This window comes from Dasypus novemcinctus, chromosome 18 (genome assembly GCF_030445035.2).
Source record: "Dasypus novemcinctus isolate mDasNov1 chromosome 18, mDasNov1.1.hap2, whole genome shotgun sequence".
Taxonomy (NCBI): Eukaryota; Metazoa; Chordata; class Mammalia; order Cingulata; family Dasypodidae; genus Dasypus; species Dasypus novemcinctus.
Genome location: NC_080690.1, coordinates 7,905,946 through 7,925,185, shown reverse-complemented (window position 1 = coordinate 7,925,185; position 19,240 = coordinate 7,905,946). Strand labels below are relative to the sequence as shown.

General features: G+C 49.9%; 1 protein-coding gene across 1 annotated transcript in view; it reads right to left on the bottom strand.

The window, feature by feature from the left end:
- Positions 1-19,240, bottom strand: part of PKD1L3 (polycystin 1 like 3, transient receptor potential channel interacting) — a 106,539-nt gene that overhangs the window by 62,658 nt on the left and 24,641 nt on the right. Inside the window, exons 8-16 of the mRNA XM_071209523.1 lie at positions 17,900-17,977; positions 15,443-15,492; positions 12,995-13,112; positions 9,104-9,311; positions 7,031-7,151; positions 6,299-6,440; positions 5,082-5,258; positions 1,634-1,779; positions 363-557 (exon numbers count right to left, since the gene is read on the bottom strand). Of these exons, the coding sequence (XP_071065624.1) occupies positions 363-557; positions 1,634-1,779; positions 5,082-5,258; positions 6,299-6,440; positions 7,031-7,151; positions 9,104-9,311; positions 12,995-13,112; positions 15,443-15,492; positions 17,900-17,977 (1,235 nt within the window). The remainder of the gene's footprint in view (positions 1-362; positions 558-1,633; positions 1,780-5,081; positions 5,259-6,298; positions 6,441-7,030; positions 7,152-9,103; positions 9,312-12,994; positions 13,113-15,442; positions 15,493-17,899; positions 17,978-19,240) is intronic.

The window sequence follows — 19,240 nt, the reverse complement described above, 5'->3', positions numbered from 1 at the left end:
TGTGGCACTACAGATGGTATATGTCAGAGCTGGGACTCCATCCAAGGTCCAAACCCAAATCATTAACCCTATGATCTAGGCCAAGTCACTTTTTTCCTCTGGGCCTCAGTTTCCTCACCTTTAACCAGAAGTCTGTGACACCACGAGAGGGAATGGGAAAAGCACGTAATTTGACTAGGCAGGCATTTTCTTCACTTTCTGGAACTCACCAAAAGGACCAGGAGAGGCAGGTGGTGTCAGCAGCTTGGAAGACACCCCAGACTTCTCCACCAACGAATGAACCCTGCTCCCCACCCCACATGGCCGTGTGCAGGCCCCGGCTACCCCAGTGGAAGGGTATCCTGGGAGCCCATCTCCAGCACCTGCTTCCTGGTGTCCATTCTCAGCAGCTGCCTGGAGCCCTCCCCATGGCACTCCCAATTCAGCTGGGAGGACACGGACTTGGCCAGCTGGACAACACGCTCAGGGCCATGCTCGCCTTCCAGAGCTGCCTTGATTTTCTCTGACACCAAAGCCTGGAAAGGCACATCCTCAACATTTGCAGCTCCGAGTCCCACCTAAAAGGGAAACCAGAAATATGCTCAGTGCAGCGGAAGACCTCAATTCTCCTGTTCCTGTCCAAGAACCTGGCACTTGGTATCACAGGTCAATGTATGGGGACACAGAGCAGGCGTGGGAGCCTTTGTGCCTGGCATGGGGTCTCCAGGGCCCTCTGGGGCCCACTGGCACCAGGCAGCTAAGAGCCACCAAAAACAAGCCTTGGGCAAGCCATCGCCTTTCCCCTCACTGCTCTCCCAATTGTGCTCTCAATCCCTGCCAACTACACTTGGATTCTGACCCTTGAAATCGTCTAGGGATTTTTGTTGTTGTTGTGTCATCTTGTTGCCTCAGCTCATGGCATGGGCCAGCTCACCGCAGCGCGGGCCAGCTTGCCTTCACCAAGAGGCCCTGGGAATGGCACCCAGGACCTCCCAAATGGTAGACAGGAGCCCAATTGCTTGAGCCACATTGGCTTCCCTAAGGATTTTATTTAGGCTTCTTTCTGCCTTGTAGTCTTGTTGGCTGCTCTTGTTTCCTGGGTTCCTTCTTCAGGACTCTCTGAAGGCGTTAGCCTAACATCCTCAGGCCCTTCTGCCCCTCAGGTTTCCCACCCTTGCTCCCACCCTATGTCCCAGGAGCCAATCCCTATTCTGGCCACTAAGTCATAAGATCCACAAAGGTGGGGATCATGACTGTTTTTTTCCATGGCCCCAGGGCCTGGCACTTAGCAGATGCTCTTTCTATATTTGCTGAAGGAATGTATGAATGAGCCAATGACTCAGCTGGCCATGCCCTTGGCTGCCTTCAATGAGCCACCTTCTTGCTGAGGGCAGACCTATCAAGAAGTTTTCTCAGCAAAGAAGCAATGGCTGGGGGTCTGGTGGAGAATGGGGAGTTAACATCTAATGTGGGCAGAGTTTCCATTGGGAAACCACAGATAGTGGTGATGGAACCACAGCACTGTAAATATAATTAATACCATTAAATTACATACTTGAAAGTAATTAAAATGGAAAATGTTATGTTGTATATAAGTTCCCACAATACAATTTGAGAAATAAAAATAGAAGCAAGAGGCACTGCCACCACCCACCTTCACCTCTGTGTGGGTCTGCTGTCTGCCGCCTGCATGACTGGTGACAGAAATGGTCACTGTCTGCACAAAGTCATTGCTTGCTTTCCCAAGGGGCAGATACACTGACGGGAGGGCTGGTTCAGGGCCACAGTGTAGACAGGAGCCTAGGAAAAAGGAAAATGAGCAATTGGGGGCACCTCCAAGTCCCAGGAAGACTGCAAACCTGCCAAAGATGACAAGAACACAAAAGCCATACCTCAGGAAGGTCCAGTAAGCACTCAGGGTTCCATACTTGCAGGGAAAATCCAGCTACATAAACGGACTTGTGTGTTCTCTAAGTCCTGCTGTGACTTTGGAATAATTTTACTAAAATCCACGAAAAGGTACAGAAAAAATATCCAATGTATGGTTTAAAAAAAAAAAAATTCAAGGTGGTAAACCAAATTGCAAAAATTTATCTTAAATGTAGCTCAAAATATATCCAGGCTTGCGTCCATATGCAAAAGAATGAAGATGGAGCCCTACCTCTCACCGTATATGCAAACCAACTCAAAATGGATCAAAGACCTAAATGTAAGAACCAGGACTATCAAACTCCTAGAAGAAAACACTGGGAAGCATCTCCAGGACCTTGTGTTAGGCAATAGTTTCTTAGACTTTACACCCAAAGCACAAGCAACAAATGAAAAAAAAAAAAAGGATAAATGGGACCTCATCAAAATTAAAAACTTTTGGAAGCGGCTATGGCTCAAGCAATTTAGCTCCCATTTACCATATAGAGGACCCAGCTTCAATCCCCAGGACCTCCTGGTAAAAAAAAGAAAAAAGCGTTCCAGACCTGCATGATAGAGGTGCAGGTCCCTGCAGGGCGTGGAATGGCACAGGGGCAAAGTGATGCACCAAAAAGATGATGACACAACCAGATAGGAAAGAAAAAGAAATTAAAAACGTTTGTCCCTCAAAGGACTTTATTTTGAAAGTAAAAAGATAACCTACACAATGTAGAAAATATTGGAAACCACATATCTAATATCCAGAAATGTATTTAAAAATCCTACAAATCAACAACAAAAGCATAAACAACCCAATTTTTAAAATGGGCAAAGGACTTAAATAGACATTTCTCCAAGGAATATATGCAAATGCACAGGAAAAGATGCTCCATTAGGGAAATGCCAATCAAAACCATAATGAGACACCATTTCCTCACCTAGAACGACTCCTATTTAAAAGTGGAAAATTACAAGTGTTGGAGAGAAGGTGGTAAAATAGGAACACTCATTCGCTGTTGGTGGGAATGTAAAACAGTGCAGCCACTGTGGAAGACAGTCTGGTGCTTCCTCAGAAAGTGGAATATAGAATTGCCATAGGACCCCGCAATCATATTGAAAGAATTGAAAGCAGGGACTCAAGCAGATATTTTCACACTGGTGTTCACTGCAGCGTTATTCACAATTGCCAAAAGATGGAAGCCACCCAAGTGTCCATCAACTAATGAATGATAGATATTAAATATTATTATTATTCAGTCATAAAAAGGAATGAAGTTCTGATACATGTGACAACGTGGGTGCACCTTGAAGACACCATGTTGAGAGAGAAGTCAGACACAAGAGGCCAAATTGTGCATGAGCGCACTAATATGAACCAATTGGAAGAGGTAAACTCAGAGAGTCAGAAACTAGAACATAGGTTACAGGGGCCAGGCTGGGGGTAGGGAACGTGGAGCTGATGCTTAAATGACACAGGCTTTCTGTTTGGGTTGATGGAAACGTTTTGGTGCTGGGTGGTGGTGGTGGTAGCCCTTTGTGAACATTAACCACACTGAGTTATTCATTTGAAAGTGGCTAAAAGGGGAAATTTTACATTGTTTATATGTAACTAGAATAAATTTTTAAAAACACAAAAAACCCACAGGACTGTACAATAGTGAACCCTGATATAAAACATGGACTATAGTTAATAACACAATTATAAAAATGTTTTTCATCCATTGTAACAAATGTATTACACTAAAGCAAGATGTTAATAATAGTGTGGTATATGGGAATGTTGTATTTTATGCATGATTTTTCTGTAAACCTACAACTTTTCTAATAAATAAATAAATAAAAATTCAAACTCAAATAAGAAAAGCATCAATAAACATACCAGGCTCGAATGTCACTTTTCCTGGCAGCTCTATCTAAAATGGCACCCCTGGGCACATATCCTTTTTTACCCTATCTTTCTCTGCCAGTGAGAATGGGAAATTCATCTATTTCATTCTTACTTTATAGTCAGCACCTAGAACAGTGCCTGGCATCCAGCACATATTTGTAAAAATGAATGAATGAATGAATATACTTTGTATACTTTGGCCCACCTATTATCAGAATCACTAATCAGTTATGCAGAGTGAAGATAGTCATGAAGTCATTGAGTTGCAATTGAACCCATTTTTATATGGTTGCAACTTCCCTGCCTTCTTGCTCACCTGCATGAGGCAGGGGAAGTGCTAAAAGGGAAAGACCGATCAGAAGTGGAGTCACACTCAGCCTCTCCACTTAGGGGGAAGCAGGTGTGCAGTGAAATCTGACCTTGGTTTGAATTTTTCTTCTCCAGGTTTGCACCTGTCACAGCCCCTCTTACCAATCTGGCGATTTCCTCCTCTATCCCACAGGCCACCCCATGAGAACTACCGTCACTGGGGTCTGAGAAGAGTTTCCATCCACCTTCCCTTAGCCAAGTGGGCATTTTGTCATTATGGTGCTAGATGCAGTTTATGCAACACTCCCGGGGCCTAGATTTCAAGGAGAGTTCCAACTGGGGTCAAGTGAGGGGCCACAAATGCCAGCACCTACAGGGAGGAAATGAGGGCTCAGATGAGCCTCCAACACAACCGCCTCCAGGTGGGGGCAGAGCTGGAAGGGGGCTGCCCCTCTCTCCTCCCTCACTGCCGTGCTGGGCTGTGTGCTGCTATGGCAATGGGAGGGCACCCGTGCAGGGCATGCTGTACCGTGGATGGGGCCTTCTTTAGCCCATCACCTGTAAACCTTTGTAGAAAGCTTCTCCTTTCGGCTCAGCTTGTTTGTGCCACTGCCCGTTCCTAGTGCCATTGGCAAAGCAACATTGAGAAAATGATTGCCAGTTCTGTGGGCCAGGTCCACCTCTGCCTTCCCATTAGCTCCGGCTTCCGAGGGGCCGTGGCCTCTCTGAGTGTGTGGGTGTTGGGGGTGGGGTGCGGATTGTGGGTGTCCTCACCGTCTGACCTTCGGGCCTCCGTGGTGGAGGTGCTGACGGGGCCCGTTCTCATGTCCCTTGGTGTAGCCAGCGAGGCAGGGTCAGTGTCCCTGGGGCTGGGGGAAGGTTGAGGGAGGCCTCATCCTGCAAACCTCCCTCTCACCTGGAGCACACTCTGCAGTTCCCAGAGAGCCCCGGACCCCTGTTCTAGGACCCACGGGGGAGCCCGGCCGCTGGCCGATACCTGATTCCAGACAGAAGCAGTAGTCCAGCGGACCCGGGGCCCCGGAGGCGTTGCAGAGGACGGCGAAGCTCGTCAGGACCGTGCCCTCCGGTGGGGCGATGGCGCAGGCTGGCCCCACAGGAGGGGGCCCCCAGCTGAGCACGTAGGTGTCCTCCCCATAGGCGTGCCCGGCCAGGGCTGGGGGGGGCAGGACAGCGCTGGTTAAATCTCCCCCCAGCCCAGAACCTCCGACTCCCTCTGCAGACTCCCGGGCCTAGAAATCTGCATATCTAAGAAGCCCCCTGTCCCCAACCCCAGGCAGGGGCTCCCAGGGTCTCACTTTGAGAAATTGGGTAGAGATAGAGAAACAGAACCAGGAAGACCTGAGCTGAATCCCTTGGCCATTGACTAGCCATGTGACCTTGGACTTCACCTCTTTGAGAATCAATTCATCGCCTATAAAACAGGCTGATAGGTCCTTCCTCTGGAGTAAGTATACCGGGGATAAATGTCTTATTCAAGATCGCGGAACTAGGGAGGGTCAGAGCCAGGGCCTGGGAACAGGCCGATCCCATACCAAGGCCCTGTGCCCTTTCCAGGACCCCACAGCACGTGGATGGCCACTTGTGACAAAGTGCCACAGCACCCTGATATGATTTGTTTTTCACAAAGGCTATGTGCCTTGGAAGAGCTGGGCCTGAAGAGAATTTTAACCAGCTAAAATTAATTCCTGGGCCTCAACTCAGTTTGGAAGATTTGGTGGTGGACCTGAGAGTGTGAGTTTTCAATTCATACCCTAGGTTCTCCTGGCGTAGGCGGTCTAGGGGCCACTCTGAGAAATACGGCTTAAAAGGGACTCTTTCTAGAATGAGCAAGGGCCCCCATTATTGATCTTTTGGAGAATCTGCCATTTCCCATGCTGGGTTTGTTTGAAATGAGAAGCTCTGAATCATCCTGGCACGACCCCAGAATGAGCTGCTCGCACTGCGGATTGTAGCTCATCCCGCCTTCAGAATAAGAACAAGGCAGGTGTTTTTGTTATCCCCAGTTTACGTGTGAGGAAACTGAGGCACAATGGGATTAAACGCCTCCCTACCCTCACCCAGGTGGAAAGTGGGAGTGGTGGGACTCAAAACCAGGCCTCCCACCTGTGCCTGCGCCGTGACCCCATGGGTCCCTGAATGCCCACATTCTGGCGCTTCCTGCTGCTAAGGGGGAGTCAAGGGGGGCCCTCGCACCTGTGGCTCGGATTCGGGGGCGGCCTCCCCAGGCCTGCAGCACAGAGCCGCGCAGCAGCAGCGTGGAGGCGTTGCTCAGAAGGAGGGTCAGAGCCCGCGGCCGGAACCCTCTGAGCCCGCAGGCCGCTGGGAGGGGCTCGGCCTGAAAGAGAGCGACCCCCCCAGGGTCCGGGGGCCGCGGTGGCCTCAGCAAGGAGGGACTGTGGTCCCCGGGGAAGCTTCCAGGTGACTCTCTGACTCCGGCAGCACCTGCCTGATTTCAGCCCAGGCTCCCGTCCCCTGCCCTGCTGGGATGCTCGTCTGGGTTGGGGGCCCTGGAAGCAGAGCCAGAGAGGGGCTCGGGGCAGCTCCCTCACAGAGAGGGCACTGGGGACACCTGCGGGGGAGCTGGGCTCAGAGCGGGGCGGAGAAGCAGCCTGAGCCCACGGGGAGCACGGGCACGTGCAGTCCTCCAGGGGGGTCTCACTCAGGGCCCGGGGTGGCTGCTGGGTGCCTGCGTGGCTCCGCCCAGGGACCACCCCTCGGCAGGTGTGGGCGGCCGGGCGCCAGCAGCACCTGTCGCGGTGTCTCGGTCGTGTCTGGGGTGTGCCCATCTCGCCTCCCGCTCCGTGAGCTCTGCGGGGAGCTGGCCCACCCCCGGCGCAGGACCGGGCACCCGCAATGCCCTGCGCGGGGCCGGGCAGCCGGAGTGGGGGGGGCTCTCTGTTTTTGAGTAGGTGCCCATGTCCTCACCCTTTCCGGCGAGGTGTCGTCTAAATACCAGTCGAACACGACTGCCGAGGGGTCGTGGTCCATGGTGACATTGAGCCTCACGTCGTCGCCGGAGTTCAGGGGCCCGCAGTTCTCCTCGCAGCTGATGGGAGACACAGCCTTGCTCGGGAAGAAGATTCCTGGCCTGGCTGACTCCCCACCTCCGTCCACCGCGCAGGCTAACGACGAGGAGGTACGCCAGGCCGAGATGGGAAACCTGGGTTCGAATTCCGGCCCTGCCACTTATGTGGGTTCACCTGCTGTAAGGGACTTAACTTCTCTGAGCCCCAGTTTCTCACCTGCAAGGTGAGGGGATAAGACCGGACTGTTTCTTCCTGGTAAGTTCTTTCCAGTTTTGATAACCAATGCTCTGGCTTTTTAAACGACTCCCACTACTATCAGCCTTGCCAGTTGTTGTGTTAGCCGACGCCACCTGTGAGTGCTGTACTGTAATCCCCACATGACCAAGGGGCTGATGGGGCCTGCGCCTGATCGCACACTCCTAGGGGGCCAATGAACATGACCCATGCGTCTTGATTCAAATCCTGAGCCTTCTCAAAAACACCCCACTTCCCCCTTTGGCATCTACTGTGTATCCAGTCCGTCACCAGGCCCTTTCTGTTTTACCTTGGCAGTGGCTCTTCGTGTCTATCCTACTGCAGGCGTGCTGGATGCACACCATCTGTTCCTGCAGAACCACTGACACCAACCCTTTCAGGCTCTGTGACCTCTAGAGAGCACCTCACCCGAACCCCCGCACTCTCTGGCTTCTGGTTGGGGTCAGCCAACGGGAAGCACCAGCAAGGGACTGGCGGAGAGCGTCGCCGCGTTCCTGCTCCTTATCTGAGGGGCTAGCCTAGGTCAAGGTCCTGGGATGCCTCCCCCTCCCCGTGCCCTGCCCGCCTTCCCTGGTGGTGGTCCTGCTTTGCCGCCTCTGGCTCCCTCCTTCATCCCTGCCCATCCCTCTGTAACTAGAACCTTCGTCCAGCTCCCTCAGTTTCCACTCTGGGCCATCGGCTTCCTGCAAGGGCCCAGCCAAGAGACCAAGCCATCCTGAGCTCTCTCCTTGCCTCCTGCCCGAGAGCTCTCTCTCCGTCCTTCCTTGCCCTCCTCTGGGCCTTCTCCATCCAGAACCAGAGCTTTTCAAAGCACAGGCGAGGGAAGTGGACTTGGCCCAATGGATAGGGCGTCTGTCTACCATGCGGGAGGTCCAAGGTTCAAACCCTGGACCTCCTTGACCCGTGTGGAGCTGGCCCATGCGCGGTGCTGATGCACGCAAGGAGTGCGCGTAGGGGAGCCCCACGCACAAAGAGTGCGCCCCATAAGGAGAGCTGCCCAGCACGAAAGAAAGCGCAGCCTGCCCAGGAATGGCGCTGCACACACGGAGAGCTGACACAACAAGATGACAGAACAAAAGGAAACACAGATTCCCGGTGCGCTGATAAGGGTAGAAGTGGTCACAGAAGAACACCCAGTGAATGGACACAGAGAGCAGACAACTGGGGGTGGGGGAGGGGAAGGGGAGAGAAATAAATAAGTAAAATAAATCTTTAAAAAACAAAACAAAAAAACCAAAAGCACAGGTGAGCATGTCCCTCCCTCCCGGAGGCCCCTGGACAGCTTTGAGGGAGAAGACAACCTTGGACTCTTCCTGCCTGTTCCTCAGCCTTACCTTACCACCCTCTGCACGCAGCAGCCACCCCTAGCATCTTATTCTGAGCTGCCTGCCTTCGCCTGCTCTGCTTCCTCCCCAGCACCCCCTCCCTGGCTGGCTGGTTCGTTGTCACCCTTCACAGCTCGGCTCAAGCCCTGGCTCCTGGAGAAGCCTTCCCGGTCTCTAGTCTCGGGCAGTTCTTCCAGAAGTGTGCGCTCTCCTTTCCTTCATTTGCATGAATCACTGCTAATTGCGGTTAAGGAGCCCTATGAGAACAGAGACCCTGTCTGCTTTCGCCCCCCGACCCCCGCACCCCAGCCCCTAAGTCATGGCCAGCCCCAGGTGGGCACCCAGTAAATGCTGGTCGAGTGACTGGACGGAGGGTTCTGCTTGTGCCCCACCTGACTCGAGGCCTGAGTTCCAGGGGCGCGGACACGTAGAGGCACTGCTCCCCGCTCTTCTCCAGCTTCCAGCCTCTCCGCACAGCCAGGCGCAGGGTGATGGCAGAGCCCGGCGGTGGCAGGCAGGAGGGCGGCAGCACCAGCTCCCGCTGGTCTGTGCTGAGCAGCTGCCCCTGGATGCAGTCGCTCCAGCGGGCCCAGCAGCGGCCTGAGAACCGGGCATGGACACACACTGTTATGTACCCGGGGACCAGGAGCCCTGGGACCCGGAGCTTGACCCACCTCCCTGGCTGAAAGAACAGCCTCCAAATAGATTTTAATTAAAAAATTTTTTTTCATATGCAGGTTGCAGGAATGGTTCTGCTGAAGGGTGCTTCTGGAAAAACGACCCATGCTTCACCCAGGCTCAGAGTAAACCTGCAGCACCTGCTAGGGTTGTTTTGCACTGGGTACTTGCACCTGGTGAATGGAACAGGCAGGCAACTAGCTGGAGAGGGGGCCAGGAGGGGGAAAGACCCCGGAAGCATGTGCATGGCAGCCTCTCATCCCTGCTGTGGTCTCATGCCATGTGGCTGTGACTGTCCACGGCTGCATCTCCTTTAGCGTCTGCTCTGGGGGACCTGGGAGGCTGTCCCTCCATCTGGGAGGCTGCTATGTTTGTTATTAGCCCCATAACTTTCTGTTTCTGCTAATTGATGCTTTATCCATCCATTCCGCGAGTTCTGATCCCAGGACATGCCTGAGGGCCAGGCTCATCAGCTCAACTGCCTACACGCTATACTTGTGTCCTCTGCTAATGCAGAACAAGAACTACTATTTAGGAGGTGGCCTGACCATTTGGCAATCAATATCAAAAGCCCTACAATTTTATACGACTAGAAATTTATTTAGAAAAATAAGCACAGATGTTGAATAACCACAAGAAATAACAACAACAACAACAAAAAACCACAAAGTTGAACCATAAGAATGTTCACTGCAGTGTTGTTTAAAAGTGGAAAAAATTTGAAACGACCTAAATGTTCACAAACAGAGCACTGGTAAATGAATGACCATATGTCAACTTGAGAGTCTGCTGTGCGGCCATTATCAAAATTAAGCTGCAAAAGACCATACCATGATATTTAAAATATACAGGATATTTTCTTTCCTTTTTTTTTTTTTTTTTTTAGGAGTTATCAGGGATTGAACCCAGGATCTTATACATGGAAAGCAGGCGCTCAACCAATGAGCTAGATCTGCTCCTCAGTGAGAGTTGGTTTTTCTGTTTGTTTGTTTTTAGGAAGTACTGGGGTTCGAACCCAGGACCTCATACACAGGAAGCAGGCATTCAACAACTTGAGCTACTCCACTCCCCAGGATATATTATTAAATGAAAAAGAAAGATAAAATCAAAATCAAAGAATGAAATTAATTTTATTTCTAAAAGTATGTGTCAGTGTGTGTGTGTTTATGTGTGTGTGTGTAGGACATATCCCTATAAAAATGACATGTCCCATTTCTGAAAAATGAGTGTCAGTGCTACCATCTTGGTTTGTCAGAAAATGCCTTCCCCACTTCCCCTTCTTTTTTTTTTAAACTAATAGTTTCTCTATATATTAGCAACAAACCATAAAAAATTGAAATAAAAAACAATGCCATTTACAATAACATAAAAATATAAAATACATAAGGATAAATCTGACAAGAGTGAAAGATCTATACACCAAAAACTACAAAATATTTCTGAGAGAAATTAAGACCTCAATAAATGGAAAGATATTCTCTGCTTATGGGTCCCACTTCCCCTTGTAGACTCTTTCCCCAGTAGCATGCCAAAGGGGTGGAGCTAAAAGGCAGGGCCCACCCCAGAGGAAGGAGTATTCTAGAATTGCTGGTACATGATGATAATCAAAGAGCAGAATGGCTTTTAGTTGGGTTCATTGTGGGTCTTTTTTTGTTGTTGTTGCTGTTTGGTTTCAGTGGTTTTGAATTCTCTATAGGCGATGCATCCCTTTGTTCAGGGCAAACCACTCCCACAGCCAATAAATCCCCCTTGGTTTGCCATTGCTTCCCCCACCTCCTTTGATGGAATTTGCAATCTCCGGCACATACAAGTTATACGAGGCATAAACCCTGTGAAGGTTAATTAGTATGTATTCTCTTTCTAATCTTTAAACCTATCACTACTATTTCATTTTCCTATTAATTGAATTTGGCAATATATTAGGCTTCATTTTTGAAGAAGTTTTGGACCACAGAGAGGTTCAACTGTGGCAGGAGAAGAATACTGTTGTGGGGTATTATTGATGGGGGCACATGGTTGGGAGGGAGTTCTCCAGGGCATGTATATAGCATATATGTTGGGTATTTTCATAGTAGTTATAGTTACAAATGACAACTGAAGGAGTGCCGAGTTCCTAGCCAGGGGAGCTCTGCCACATTCCCCAAGGAACAGCAACAATCGCCCCAAGTGCAAGGGCAAAGACCAGTGAAGAAGGATGGTTCAATGATGAGCTCCTGATACTGATGACTATGCTTATGGGTCTGTGTACCTGAAATTTGAACTAGGCCTAGAGCTGCAGGGTGCCTAATAGTTACCTCCTGAGAGCCTCCATGTTGCTCACATGTGGCCACTCTCTAAGCCAAACTCAGCATGTAAATGCATTACCTTCCCCCTAGTGTGGGACATGACTCCTGGGGATGAGCCTCCCTGGCACTGAGGGATTACTACCAATTACTAACAGGTGATGCAACTAGAAAGAGACCTTGAATAAAAGGGGGAAATGGTAAAGACAAATGAGTTTATATGGCTAAGAGCCTTCAAAAAAGAGTCAGGAGGTCATCAGAGGGGTTGTGCTTACACACACCTCAGCAGGATCCCAGAGACAGGCAAAGTAGATACAATCCCAGGTACTGGTGCTCCTGAGGGCTATGGAGACACACAAGTTATATGATCATGGCGGTTGGCTCTGGAGTTCAGTGCCTTGTCAGTGGGCCCCACCTGGGGATTTGTGTTCCTGAGTGTGATGTAGTGGACTCAGATGTGACCTTTCTACACATCCCTCTCCTATCACTTTTACTGAAACTGTGGTTGGTGCTGGGGTTGGTGTATACCCAAGAGATTTCAATCTCTAGACTGGCCATGTGCCAGCTAGGCCCTGAGCCTCAGCAGAGTTGGAACCCCTACTCTCTGGTTTGTTGGACTTACCCAGGTCAGCTAACAGGTAGGTGAAGATGGTCAACCACCACACCAGGGAACTAAGAGTGCCTACCACTTCAATCAGTATAATCACATCCATCAACCATGTGGGATCTAAGCTCCCTCTCAATATAGAGATGGAGTGGACATCAACAACCCAGGGTCCACAGGATGGAAGGATAAAATATGGATTAGAGTGAACTTACTGGTATTTTATTATAGAACTATTGTGACTAGTAATGGAAGAAACTGTAGCATTGATCTGGGGAAAGTTGCTGAGGGCAGGGAAAGGAAGTAGAGATGAGATATGGGGGCATTTTTGGGACTTGGAGTTGTCCTAAATGATATTGCAGGGACAGATGCTGGACATTAGATATCCTGCCATAACCCACTGAATGGACTGGGGGAGAGTGTAAACTACAATGTAAACTCTAATCCATGTGGTGCAGCAGTGCTCCAAAATGTCTTCACCGAATGTAATGAACAGGACCACAACGATGAAAGAGGTTGTTGATGTGGGAGGAGTGGGGGGGGGGAAGGGGGAGTAGGATATGTGGGAACCTCTTCTATTTTTTAATGCAATATTTTTTGTGATTTATGTATCTTTAACAAAAAAGACAATTTATTTTTAAAAATAAATACACAAAAAACAAAAAGCCCAGCAGTTCTTAGAGAGATAGGGCAAGTTCAAGGACTCTGAAGTCACCTACCACATGACCACTGGAAGCGTAATTGCTGGTCATTGTCCGGCCAGCCCAGGGTCACTGTTGTGAAAGGATCCACATATCGACCCGGCTCAATGTACACCTCGATTTCCCCTGCATCCATCTGCAGAAAAAGGTAGGCAGCTAGTGAGTTTCCCCTCCCTTACCCCCAATTAGCTCGTTCGCACTGTAGGGTGCTCTCGGCAGCCCACCCTTCACCCCAGAGCCTCTGTGCCTGGTGTTGTGACAGTGTAAGGCGTGGAGTGGAAAGAGGCCCTGTCTGACCCCCCTGGCTTGCCCTCGCGGGACGTGGTCTTGGGAGCTCAGAATTCCTGGTTAAGTCACTTTAGCCCGAGCATGGACTCCGTGCTGTGGTCTGCCAGGCCTTTGCTGCCAACCTTGGGCTCCCTGCCTAGAGTTACAGAAAGAAAGAGACCCGGCCCAGTCCTGAAGTTTAGAAAGGAAGACAGAGAAGTAAACAGACAATTAAAACACAAGGCGATAACTGTGCCCATAGAGGGGACCCCAGGGGGGTGTGAGAGGGTAGAATAGGAGCCGGAAGGGAAGAACGGAGGCCTGGGGCTACGCAGGTCTCATGAGCCCTGGGACCTTGGGCCAGTTTCTCAGCTTCCTGAGCTTCTGCTCCCCCGACGGTTTGATAGCATCTACTGCTGGGGTGGCTGCAGATGGAAGGACAGACATCTGGTCACCTGCTTAATACATGTCTGGCACAGAAAAAGCTCTCAGCTGTTACAAACCAGACGGTGGGAGTCAGGGGAAGCTTCCCCCGAGGACAGGCTACCAGAAAAATCTTGGAGGAAGAGGGGTAAGAGGTCACTAGGCAGGAACAGAGAGGGTGTGGGTGAAACAGAGACAGAGAAGGTGAACAGAACAGAGCCTGTTCTGTGCCTGGAGTGAACTCCCGTGGGACCTGCTCCACAGCTCAGGCCATCGGCTCTTGCTACAGCCTGGAGGCTTGGCCTGGAACAACACCACGCTGCTCTGGAGCTCCAGCCCCAAAGGCCTCCAACGGCCTGAGGAGAAAAGCCGAACTCCCTGCTTGGCTCCAAAGGTCTCTTGTGCTTGGCCTCTGTCCACCCCTCAAGCCTCAGCTCCTGTCCTCCTCCCTCCCCTTCACTGCGCTCCAGCCACGCTGACCTCAGGTTGCTTCCAGCCTCAGACCTTCTCATCCTGTGCACCCAGAAAGCCCCTGGTCCTCTATCCTGCAGGGCTGACTGATCAGGTCCCCACTTAAATGGCACCACTTGCGAGGCCTCATCTGACCACATTTGCTGGCCCACCCTGTGTGCACTGCTATCACTGCACCTATGGTTCTCGTCAGAGCCCTTATCACTCACCATGGTTCCTAATTGTATGCTAATTTTTGTGTTAGTCTCACCCACTAAGGTCCCACCTGCTTCATCAAGGCAGGGATGGCGTCTGTTTATCACCAGTCTCAGTGCCAAGTTCTGGAGGTTTTTGCTATTGAATAAATACATGCATGAATGAAAGTCAACAGCAAGGAGTCGAAGCCTTAGTTTTGCTATGAACTTGCTAAAAACAAAGGAACCTTGGCCTGTTTTCTAATATAAGCATTAAAAGCTATAAATTTCCCTCTGAGCACTGCTATAGTTACATCCCACACATTTGAATAGTTTATATTTTCATTATCATTTAGGTTGAAATAGTTTCTAATTCCCTTCTGATTTTTTTTCTCTGACCCCTGGATTTCTTCTTTTTTTCTTTGTTTACAAGTGTGCAATTTAATTTTCAGGATATTTAAGAGATATTGAGATACCCTAGATAGCTTAATATTGCTGATTTCTAACATAATTTTGTTATTGTTAGAGAGCATGCTTTGGTTTCAATCCTTTTGAGTCTCTTTCCAAACAAGAAATGTTGGTGATTCTTAGTGCTCTGGCTGTTAGCACTGACAAACCAAAATTCAAAAACTAAGGCAGAGGGAATCAGACTTGGCCCAATGGATAGGGTGTCCGCCTACCACATGGGAGGTCTGTGGTTCAAACCCCGGGCCTCCTTGACCCGTGTGGAGCTGGCCCATGCGCAGTGCTGATGCACTCAAGGAGTGCCATGCCACGCAGGGGTGTCCCCCGCATAGGGAGCCCCACGTGCAAGGAGTGCACCCCGTAAGGAGAGCCACCCAGTGCATAGGAAAATGCAGCCTGCCCAGGAATGGTGCCGCACGCACAGAGAGCTGACACAGTAAGATGACGTAACAAAAAGAAACACAGATTCCAGGTGCCACTGATAAGGATAGAAGCGGTCACAGAGGACCACAGAGCGAATGGACACAGAGAGCAGACAACTGGGGGAAGGGGAGAGAAATGAATAAAAAATAAATCTTTGAAAAAAAATCTTTAAAAAAACAACAACTAAGGCAGGACTTGGACACCTTTTTCTCCTGAGGTTAAACGTTTAAAAAAAAGTGCTCACCTTCTCATCCTCGGCATTTATTTCAGGTGGTTCTTGGCGACTGGAAGGAGCTGTGAGCACAGTAAGAATGAATGTTAATCTTTGGTGGTTTTATAAAGTTGCTAAAGGACAGAATCAGAGGGACAAACCCACGGTGACCTGGGACCCTCAGTCCATCTTTGGAAATGTTCTAGGGGAACCAAGTAAACATTTGCGTCACAGAGAAATGAGTCAAGAGCAGGCACCGTCACATCCAACACAAGGAAGAAGACACCTCTTTGGTAGTTCAGAAAGAAGCAGTTATCCATGCAGATAAAACACAAGATCCAGGGTCAGACAGATGCAGCCGTGTGCTGCTAGTAGGTGCCTATCAGCCGGGGGGGTGGAGGGAGCCCTGATCTGTGGTGGCGGCTCATTTCTGTGGTGTCGGCACTCCTGCCAGGGCCGATTTCAAGCCACCAAACTGACCTCGTTGACTGTGGAGCTGGGAAGTGACAGGCACAAGCAGCTCTGGCAAGCTAGAAGGAGTTGGCTCCAGCACCCCAGGGTTTCAGAGCCTGGTACTGTCTCCTATTAGCTATGTGAGCCAGGCAGGCTAATTATTCTTCCTGAATCTCGTTTTCCTCATCTATAAAAAGGGCTGAAACCAATTCCCATGTCTCAGGGCTCGAGGAAGACTGAATGCTGTGCTGTCCTTAATATTGCTTTGTCAACTATCCATCTATCAAGAACGTAAGCACATCAAGTTAAAAAATGGAAAGCGTACACTCAGTTAATATGCTCAGAAGATGTTAAAACATTACCATGATTCATGTCTAATTACAGGGTGGCGACTGCGATAGGAATTTAGGACTATGCTATTTTATTTTAGATGTGCGTACTACTGACTTTTAAAAAATTCTCGCCCAGTTCTGATTTGCACCATTACAACTTCTAAGGTCCATAAAATTATACAAAGCATAGCTCAGATGGGTGTACCTGCCCGACAGAGAAGACTTTCTTAACCTTAAGAAGGAAGAACACCCAATAACCCTAGATAATGAAATCGAGCAAAATAGTTGCTGTCTCCTTCCTGCCATGAATTAGCTGAGTGACTTTTGCAAAGTCAGTTAACCTCTCTGGGCCTCATACTCTTTACAGGGAAAAGGAAGGTTGTGGATAGAAGTCTGGACCTCTGCTGTCTGTTTCTTTCCCTATCCAGGGATCGGTTCCTTCTTCTTTTGGTAACAGAGCCTATTGGTGATATTTTCCTTGGGGAATGATACCTCCTCTGCTCTCAGTCCTGGTTTGGGTGAAATGGACCCTACATCATGCTCCAGGTGGGCACGTGACCCAGGTCTGCCCAAACTGAGTACCGTTTCCCCCTGGCCTCAGCGGCTGGTCCAAGAGGGCACATGGACCAAGCCTGGACTAGTGAGAAAGCGCTGCAGGACTTCTGGGAGAAATGTCAAGAAGGAGGTGCTCTTGGTCCTCTGGCTTTAAGGATCTAAGTCCAGGGCCATCTTGCTAGTGCTGGGAAAGAGAACATTAGAATGAAGCAACGCAAAACCAAGGGATGGAGAGAGGCAGGTTTCTGACGACCTGGTCTGCATCACCAGATCCAGCCGTGCCTGAAGCCCGCAAGATCTACTCTTGCACTTTTCATTCTCTGAGCTGATACATTTTCCTTTTGGCTTGAGCCAAACTGAACTGCATTTCCGTTCCTTGCTAGTCAACGCATCCTGGCTAACACATTCAAGGTGAACTGGAAGTTCTGTGCCAGCCTCTAAGGCGCCTTCCCAACAGCCATTACCCAACCCTTCCTCCTGGCTGCCAAAGCCCACCTTCTCCCACAGAGCCTGGAAATGTTGGATACCTATTTTTCCCATTGTTCCTGGCAACTGGGGCACAGGCATGTGGCCCTACCCTGGTTAATAGTATCTGAAGGGAAGAGTGCTTGGGAAAGACTTCTCTCTAATAAAAATGGGAAGAAACGCCCCCTCTTCTTCTGTTGAATGGTGCTGAGTTGACATGTGATGCCTGGAACTGTGGCGGCCACATTGATTCCATGAGAGGTAAGATTAAGGACAAAGCCAAAGCTCAGAGGATGGCAGAGCAGAAAGACAGACTGAGCCTGGGTCCTTGCTGACATCATTGAATCACTTAACTAACCCTGGAAATACTTACTTCCTAACTCCTAACTCACCATGTGAGCTAATAAAGCCCTAAACTTCAAGCCACTCACCTTGGGCTTTCTGTCACGTGCAGTCTAAAGCATTTTAACTAATACAAACTATTTTAGAATTCTCTATCAGTGGTTGAATATTTTACTGCATGCATCATTACTTCCTTGGAGCAACCAGAAAATGTTTAATCTCTGCAGAACAAAGTAAGTGTTCAGAGCCCTGTTCCGAAGTGTCCTTCCTTAGCTCCTGAGTAGGTGCAATGGCTCTGACTCCCAATAACGGGTCTTCATGCCCCCTTGCAGACGCTCCTTGCCTGAGACCGTGATGCTTCCGATTTCCAAACTCAAGTTTGAGAAGGCATTCCTCACCGTCACTGTGACCAGAAAGGTGCCTGCAACGCAAAGGTTGGAAAATTATCGGGTGTTGTAATTAATTGCTTGACTTACACTCAGCAACTCTCCCAGGTTGTACTTCTCCTACCAGTGATGGGCAGTATCTGAATCATCCACCTTTTGAGCATTTAATGAACCCCTACTGTATGCCAGACATGATGCAAGGTCCTGGGGATACAAGAAACATGGGCCTGTCCTTTGGGGCTTTATCTTCTAGTAGACACAGAAGGAAATTAGTAGCCAAAGGTGGGGGAGGCACTGTGGTAGGAACTGGCCTGGCGGGTACTGTGGGTATGGGCATTGTGGGAAGGCATGGGGGGTGTGCCTTCAGCCTCAGGGGAGAAAGAAATGGCTCATGGGGGTTAGAGATTAATTTCAAAACTCTAATTGATTGGCGCTCACTAGTCAGAGGGCAAGACACGAGTGAGGGCTTAGAAGGGCGGCTCAGGCTGGTGCCCTTTGAGGTGGGCATGACAAGAACGCAGAGGTGGGCAGGAGTGACAGCCTAAGGGGCTTGGGGGTCACGAGAAGGAACTGGGCCATCCTATAGGCAGCGGGGAACATTTGAAGGATTTTAAGCCAGGGAGAGACATGCTCAGAAAGAAAGGGACCAAGGATGACTGGCAGCCAGCCCCAGATGCCAGTCTTCAGAGAGAAAGCATCACCTTGACAACGCCTTGACTTAGACTTCTCTAGCCTCGACACCGTGAGCCCATAAGCCCCACCGTTTAAGCCAACCCCTTGCATGGTATTTACATTAGCGGGAAAGAAACGAAAACACTGTCCCACCCCCATTGCGTGCAGGCTTGGCGGAAATATGCCGCTCCTGCCCCACCGTGTCCCATCTGGCTCAGGTCAGTGGGTGGGCATGTGCCTGAAGATGCAACAACAGGGTCTCCCAGGAATGCATTGAAATTCCCTCTCCTCTTTGGTCGGCATGACCTAGTACCCATTGCTTACCACTCTAGTACCAAGGGTGTCCGAAGGAGCAATGAGGACCTGACCAGGGAGCCAGGATGCCACTCAGGTTTCTGATTTGGGCAACTGTAAACCATGGTTGTGCCATTTGCCAAGGCAGGAAGTTAGGAAAAGAACCAGACTGAAGGGGATGGGGGGCTAAGATTCCGGCTTGAGTTTGGGACAGTGAGTATGAATTGCCTCACCGGGTCCTGGTGGAGATGCCTGGTTGGAGGGTCAGGGAAAGGGTCCAGGCTGGAGGTCGAGCTATGGGAGTCCTTGGCTTAGGGCAGGGATTAGTCCAT